This window comes from Arachis hypogaea, chromosome 19 (genome assembly GCF_003086295.3).
Source record: "Arachis hypogaea cultivar Tifrunner chromosome 19, arahy.Tifrunner.gnm2.J5K5, whole genome shotgun sequence".
Taxonomy (NCBI): Eukaryota; Viridiplantae; Streptophyta; class Magnoliopsida; order Fabales; family Fabaceae; genus Arachis; species Arachis hypogaea.
Window position 1 is genome coordinate 132,243,971 of NC_092054.1, and position 8,231 is coordinate 132,252,201.

Consider the following 8,231-nt stretch of genomic DNA (forward strand, 5'->3'; position numbering starts at 1 on the left):
CGGAAATGGGATTGAGCGAAAAAGACGCCGCTTTTAATAAATATTGAGGGTTCAATCTTCATTTTTAATTTAGGTACGTATAATTTTTCTTTTTCCTAAATTTGAGTCGATTATTCCACCTATTTAAATATAAAAATCATTCACTAAAAGCTCAAACACATGTTCCAATAAAATATACTTACTAACTGCATCACAGTGGATGCTTGAATTCTAATGTGAGGGATGAGATGGCCCAGCACAGCATTATTATTTGGATGGAAGTTAATGAATCCCATAGTACAACAATAACTCTAGTAGGTCGGAAGCAGAATGTGCTGCATATTTGAATTAATGCTCAAAGATGGCATTATTGTAATTTACAGAAAAATTTGATCTGGAAAGACTTTATTTAAAGAGAAGATGCAAAGTAATTAATTTAGCAAAGGGATTGACTTTCTCTGGAAATTAATTCATTAATTAATTAATCAATTTGTGAACCCTAATTGCTGATCTAACAAAGTAACAATATGCCCACATTTATAGTCAAATTAAGTTGGATCAGTTAAATTAAACGTGTTTGGATATATTTCCATTCCAGATCTGAGAGCGAGGCAAAGCAAGATGTGATGTGTCATGTGTGTGTCCTACTCACAAATAAATCACAACCCTATTTTTTAATCAAAGAATAAACAAATAAATAATAATTAAAGAAAAAGTATTGTGCGAGGCCACAATAATCATTAAATGTGTAACGTTACTCTTTTCGAAATTGTTTGGAGCCAAACGGCCTTTAAACCTTGTCACATGTTCTCACCTCTTGTCTCTCTTTGAAATGTTGTGCCTCTCTCATTAATATAATCAACTAAGAAGCAACATTCTTCATCCTCTTCATTCTTCATCTTCTTCTTCTCTTACTCCGAGAGATCAGAGATGGGTTGTTTCATGGCATGTTTCGGTTTATCCAACAAAAGAAAGCGCAAAAAGGCTCTCTACAATGTTATTGCTGCAAACCAAGTAAGAAAATCACACCACAACCAACCCCATCTTCATGCTTTTTAGTTTTTTTCATAATTTCATGCAGCATTTATCTTGTAAAGTTGTGAGAGCTTACGAGTTAGCTCGAGAGCTCGATAAATTTGAATACCCTTTTCACATCGTTAGCTAGATTGTTAGTTAGAAAGCTTGTGTGTTCTCTTTTATCTTGCAGAAATATGGAAGCTATGAAGCTCTTGCCATAACAGAAAAAGCCATGATTCCATATTCTGATTTGAGGTTAGTCCTTATTATTATCACTTACTCTTTCTTGCATACACTAGATTGTTTATTTACTCAATAACGAATTCACTTATTTATTTGTTAGAAAAAGAGATGAATGTAAGGAGCAGAATAATGTCAAAAGCAAGAAGAAGAAGAAGAAAGTTACATTTAATCTGAATGTTCAGATATATGAGCCTGATCCCACAGCTTATAAGGTACTAGATAACGAGGAAGAAGAACACGAAAACAATGCTGCAGAACCAGCAAAGAAGAACTCGAATTCACCTTCCATCTCCAGAGAAGGATCTGCATCCTTAACAGTGACATACCCTCCAAATTACAGATATTATAACTGCAGTGAAGATTTCGGCGAAGAAGATGTAGACTACGAGGAATCTGACATTGATGACTATGAGGACGATGAAGAGTTTGATGATGGATATGATTGTGATGACGGTAGTAGTGACAAGAGTTTAGAGAACGATGAGGCTGAAGCATATGGTGAAAACAGCAGACAGAAGGAGTTGTCCGATTCGTCCAACTCATCTGCGGCCGAAGACAGGACAAGGAATCAGATGCCAATTGATGCAAGTGGAAGAGACAGAAGCACAAACATGCATTCTGTTCTGAGCCCTGTAGAGAACCTAACTCAGTGGAAAGCAATCAAAGCAAAAGTTCCATCAAGTAAGCACAGGAGGAAGGAGAACGTTCCAAGCACACCCTCGACCACCACTGAAGCTCACTCGAATTTCTCACCTTGTTTCAGCATGAAATCAAGTGTCCTTCAGTCTAAACCTCTGTTGCCTCAAGTTGCAGTTGATGCTAGTCTCTCAAACTGGTTAATTTCCCCTAATTTCAATGTCTCTAAGACCACAATTCATTGTCAATGATGAGAACCATGGCAATGAAGAAAAAGCAAAAAACACTTGGTAAATATTAATTCAGTGAAAACCAATTTTAGAGGAGGAAGCATGGATTCTTTATTCTTCTGTGGGTTATTCATTCAGCAAACCATGTGCAAGTTGGGAAGATTTCAGTTTATGTTATTTGTGTGTCTAATTCTTGGTCGTTTTGTTTTTGTTTGATGAATGGTGGTATGTTTGTGTAACAATGGAATTCTTTTCTTTGTTTGGTGGTGATGTCTACAAGTTTGAGCTATGTAATTTCATGTATGCTCAAATGTTATTTACAGTGATTACAGATATAGAATTGATTTTATGTATAATGGCTCCAAGATGTGCTTCATTATGAGAGAAAGTGTTTAATTGCTTCAACATGATGGAGCTACAAATTGTTGTACCGCGGATCACAACTCCATTTAAAAATTTATCATTGGCCAATAGGTTGCAACATACACAAGGTGGGTTTTGAACCCCCAATACTTTCATAGACGGGTGAGTGAGTTAACCAGTAACCACTCGACTAACCCAAGTTGATTATATTTGAATCAATGATAACCTTTCTAGTTTTTCAACAAGATCCTTCTACATTACATTGATAACCTTAACAAGTTCTTATGCAGGAAATGGCACAAGCAAAACAAATAACCCTTTTCAGCATAGCTTAATTGAGAATACTTGATTCAATAAATTTGTTTCACATAATGAGTAATTGTAAAAAGAAAAAGAAACATGTGCATATCTACTCTTTAACAAGAAGCATATTTCTTATATAAGCTCTATAAGATTTACATACATGGAAGCTGTGCTACTCTCAGCACTATCTGAATCATATTGCTTTCAGCAATTAGCAATATGTGCACTTTGATCTCTATGGAGAATTCACTGAAATGAATTGAATTCTCTTACATAAAAATGTTGCATAACTTGGTCTTGCTTTGATTTTTACTATTGATTAGAAAAGTGAAAAGTGAAGGCTAGCCTAAGATTCAAAGGTGAATCTCAATGAATGTTGAAGAATCTAATCAATGGTAAAAACCAATACGCGATCAAGTCGTGAGAATTTTATACAAGATATCCATTTCGGGGAACTCACACAACAGTCCAATCGAAACGGATCCGTAGATTGGCAAACACAAGGAGTTGCTTATCTTGATTATGGGAGATGTCGTCCCAAGATCAAACGCTCAGACTCATCAATAGTTACTTCAAATTCAGGGTTAATCCATCATAAGTTTTAGGCAGCCTGAGATGATCTCTACATTATCGTACACATACAAGCGTCGTCGTCATCATCATCCTCTGACTCACTTACATCACTACAAACACAATTGAGAGACAATGTCAGACAATTTTGGATATATAACACATAAATGGTTGATTCTCTTATTCAACGTTAGCTTTGCTACATTGAAAGTATATTGGCAATACTATAAATGATTTACATGAATCCCAAGAACACTGTTTTTTTTTGTCCCTATCAATTTTGTGCTTTGACACTTAGTAGAGTTCTGTTTTTTTTTTTTTTTTTTTTTTTTTACTGGAAGTAGACTTCTGGTTAAAGATTTATATAAATAAAGAAAAACAGAACAAATGAATGAGAACAACTTAAGTTAGATAGGTTCTATGTGACATCTTTTATAGTTTTATTTCCCCAAAAAGAACAATTCTAAAAGATTACTACTCCCTTTACTAATATCTTCTCACTTTCATATGGGTTTTACTTTTTATAAGAGCCACAAATTTACAGCAATTTCTATTTCCATTTCAATATATAGATAAGAAATAAGAACAGATTCTTCTCATAATATTTGTTTTAAGAGTTTCATCAAGCATCTAAGCCATATGAGAATAGATGAGAGGAATCCATGAGAATATAACCATTTTTCAGTTTCATACCTCTTCTGTCCATCTTGTGAGTTAATCAAGGAATGTGAAAAAGAATAGAGTGAAAAAGAGAAAGTAAAATGAATTCATGAAGGACAATATTGGTCTAAGAAAATGATTAGAAATAGTAGGGATCTAAGGATCTTATAGGAATGACTGATACAAATACCATAAACCTTTGGTTATAAAGGGCAAACTACATTCACATTGCTCCATACAAAAATAAAGGTACACTAATATAGTTAGTAATAGAGGACTAAAGAATATCGAGCATTATCCCAGCAAGTGGAGTCAGCTATGATTTGATTTAAAATCTAAGACATGACATGATGCAACAGCCAGTTTGAATAAGGATAGCCGATACTGCTGAGAATGCAAACGCTGTTGTTAAAATATCAAGTAGGTTGATATTGATAAGGACGGAAAAAATAGGAAAACTAGGTAAAACTAAAATGTGAAATCATAGAGGTGATGAAAGTGGAAGAAAGACAAGACACTGTGTGTATAAAATAAGAAGAATATGCTGGTTAAAAGAACTTCTAAAGTCTTAAATGAAACTGATTATCACCTTTCAAATATTATAGAAAAGGAATATGTATTTCAAAATGATGCAACCAACCAATCAGTTCCTCATTCCAATTTCAGCAGGAGACTTTAAGCTCCTTCAATTAAAGCTGGTTCTGATTGTTATAAATAAAGTTGAGGTAATTTAAAATGATAGATAAAATTAGTAGAAACACAACTTAACATTCTAACTACATCTAACTAGAGGAACTTAGCTCAGATGTAAGAGATAATGAACATGTGGATGATAGACAACAATAATGGAAGTTTCTGCAGACTTTGCCACCTCACTAAAAAACAGAAAGTGGCTTCTTCACGAGATATTCATTAATCATGATGGTAGCAATGGTGATGCACACTAAACAAAGGTGGTGTTGTGCTGTTGTCTTGAATGGCGAATATAATTAGTGGGTTAATTTTGGTATATTAATTTTTCAAAAATACTATTCGTACACTAAAATTAGCCACTAAAATCAGTTACCAATGTATTTATGTATAAATACATGTGTGGTTTAATTTATTTTCAATATATATGTATTCCACCATGTATTTTATACTGGTAGCTTACTTTGGTGGCTGATTTTAGTATACACGTAGCATTCGTCATTAGTTTTTTTAGTGAGAATAATTTTGATAGTGCCACAACTCACGAGAATAGAATTGGAAATCAGTTAGACTGAAACATGAGAATTGATTCTTATTAGAATTGAAATTTGCATTAATTCATAGTTCTTACTACCAAAGTATGAAAAAGAATTCTAACTCTTGAGTGAATTGAAATCACAAAGTTTCCAAACCCACTCTTAGCACTTCCCAGAAATCCAGATTTTACCACTTTGAACAAACACTAAGAAAAGCAAAACCATTCCAAGGGTAGTATTATGTTCCTTCCTATAAATATTATTCAATACAAAGTGAACTCAACCACCAAACACAATTAAAGCTTTCAGTTATGGCAGTCAACAAAACAGGAAAGTAGTTATGAAAAGAGGAAAACCCCCCAATCAAAATGAACATAATAAATCAAACTAGACTAATAGAACAACAAAATTCAAAGTTCCAATACCACAGAGGTTTTGTTTTGTTACCTTGGCTCGTATTCCAACACCTCAAAAAGCTTCTTTCCATTCTTGTCATTCCACTGCACTCTCCTCCTACTACGTGTTCTATTATCTGATTTGCGTGACATTCCACCTCTCCGAGGTGGCAACAAGGACTTAGAGACACTATCATCTTCTCCATTAACACGTCCTTCTTCTTCCTCTTCGTCTTCTTCTTCCTCCTCCTCTTCAACTCTTACACCATCCAAAGAAGCCACAGAAATTGGCTTTTTCTTCACAAAACCACCATGTCCGTTAGCTTCCTTAGTGGATCCGCTATCCATCAACAACACCACAAAACAACACTTTTCTCTGGTTATTCTCTCTGGTCCGTTTGGTGAAACAGACCAAAGAAGAACACAAATTACCCAATTTTTTTAAAATAAAAATCAATCAATCAATCCGAATTTCAAAAAAAAATTTTGGATTTTGAAAGGAATCCATTTGACCGATACGCTCAAAATCATAACCCAGCTTCTGAATCGGACCAAAACAAACGAGGTCAACGCTGAGGACAAAAAAAAGTTCGAAAACACAGAGGAAGCGTAACCAAGATTGAAGGAGGAGCCAGCTATAAATAATGCAAGAGAAGCGTGAGAATCTTATCAGCCGTGATAGAAAAGAAATTAACTTTAATGGAGGGAAAAAATCTTATGGCCGCACAATCGGAATTGATGACAGTGATGAGGCGCAGATCAAAGGATGCGAATAGGGAAGACAAGGTTGTTAGCAATTGAGAGCAGAGAAGAGAAAAAGGAAGACAAAGGGGTTAAAAGAAGAGAACCATAAAGACGCGGTTAAGAGGTAGAGAAAGTGAGAAACTATAATAACAGATCACACAAGCAACTCGCAAGTCGCAACAAAAACTATGTAACTGTCTCTGCTTTCTAAGCAAAGACCAAGGCTTATTCGGTGATTATGGATTTATGGTTTTGGTGATTACAGTAGTTATGCTTAAATTGCTTTCACCAAAACGCAAACTTTATCTTATCTTTAAGAGGAATTCATTAGGAAAGTGAGAATGTGAGATCTAGTGGTCAAACTTTTATTTCTAATTTATTAATTTATCATTTTTGTATTTGGATAAAATATTTTTAAATTTAAAAAATTTGTGTCATTTAATTTCTTTAATTTAAATATTTAGTTTTAAAATCTTTTTATTTGACTATATTCAAGTAAATTAAGTAGCTCAATGATAGAATATTATGAGTAAATATCAAATTTGTTCTCAAATAATTTTAGATTAAACACCTCTATTTTCAACAAATTTTTAATTTCTATAATTTTTTAAAAATTATTTTATCTGACTAATTAGTTTCTATGTTGTTTGAAGATAGACTGGCTTATTTTATAGTGATATATTTTAAAATTTAATTGTCTTATAAAAAATTTTTTCAGGATTTATTTGTCCAATATGTATACTAAAATTTTGAATAAAAACGACAAAGAATAATATGTCAAACGATAATAATTTTTGAGATTAAATCAAGTTTCTGTATATGTTTGGCGTAAAATACGTAAGATTGAGTTATGTTATAGTATCTTATTCGGTTAAAATAAATATGGATATGAAATTATCCTTAGTTATTAAAGAAAATGTTACTAAAATTTCAATCTCCATTTTAAAATATTCTTATTCCTTATATCCCTAATTTCTGGAGGTACAGAAGGGACTAAAATTTTGTGTTCTGAGACTCAAATTTTAGTTCCAGGCTACTAAACACAATATTAAGTCTCAGTCTCTTAGGTAGTGTTTGTTTTGAGGTACTGAGACAGAGATTGGGAGACTGAGACTCAGCATCATACTTGTTGATTCCGAGACTGATACTAAAATTTTTGTCTCTGTCTCCAAAATTTTAGTATTTCAGTACCTCCAAAAAGTGGGGACACAGGGGGACTAAAATTTTTAGAGATAGAGACTGAAATTTTAATAACATTTTATACCTAAAATACCTTCATTTTAATTAATTAATTCCAATTTTACCCTTTGTACAAATTAAATTAGAATTTCATTCTTATTTCAATTTCTGTCTCCCACTTTGCACCAAACAGAATACTGAAATTTATTTCAATCTCTGTCTTTCAGTCTCAGTCTTTTCGTCTCTATCTCTCCACCAAACGCTACCTTAATCCTAATTTCAGTCTCCAAAAACAATCATTACATTGGCCTTGAGAGAATAAACTTTGTCAGAACTAATGTTACGACCAAAATGAGCCATGACTAGCGCTCAGAGAAATTGTTCCCTAGCAAACGTAACAAATTTAAATATAACTTAAATGAAAAAGTTACAAATATTTTTAATAAATTTACAAATACTAGAATGAATAGTTACACATTATTTTTAACAAAATACAAAATAGATTAATATAGTTGGAACTTACCTGTGACATATGGAGCATATAACGTCTAGAAATTCAACAAAGAATAGGTATCCATTGCAGATCATTACTCTTAAATAGAAGGTCTCGCATATTCAAGTATTTGTTCCTGAAAAATATTTTTTCTGAAAATTGTAAAATCCTATAAATTAATAAATAATTAACT

The 8,231-nt window shown here is 33.0% G+C and overlaps 2 protein-coding genes across 2 annotated transcripts; one reads left to right on the forward strand and one right to left on the reverse strand.

Moving 5' to 3' along the window:
* Positions 1–750: 750 nt before the first annotated feature.
* Positions 751–2,461, forward strand: LOC112775675 (uncharacterized). The gene is made up of 3 exons (XM_025819479.3): positions 751–993; positions 1,187–1,251; positions 1,340–2,461. The coding sequence occupies exons 1-3, from the start codon at positions 910–912 to the stop codon at positions 2,124–2,126; spliced, it is 936 nt and encodes a 311-aa protein (XP_025675264.1). The 5' UTR covers positions 751–909; the 3' UTR covers positions 2,127–2,461.
* Positions 2,462–2,795: 334 nt separating this feature from the next.
* Positions 2,796–6,703, reverse strand: LOC112775676 (uncharacterized). The gene is made up of 2 exons (XM_025819480.3): positions 5,675–6,703; positions 2,796–3,454 (listed from the first exon to the last, which is right to left on the reverse strand). Exons 1-2 carry the CDS (start codon positions 5,968–5,970, stop codon positions 3,394–3,396), a joined length of 357 nt encoding a protein of 118 aa, XP_025675265.1. The 5' UTR covers positions 5,971–6,703; the 3' UTR covers positions 2,796–3,393.
* Between the last annotated feature and the right edge of the window lie 1,528 nt (positions 6,704–8,231).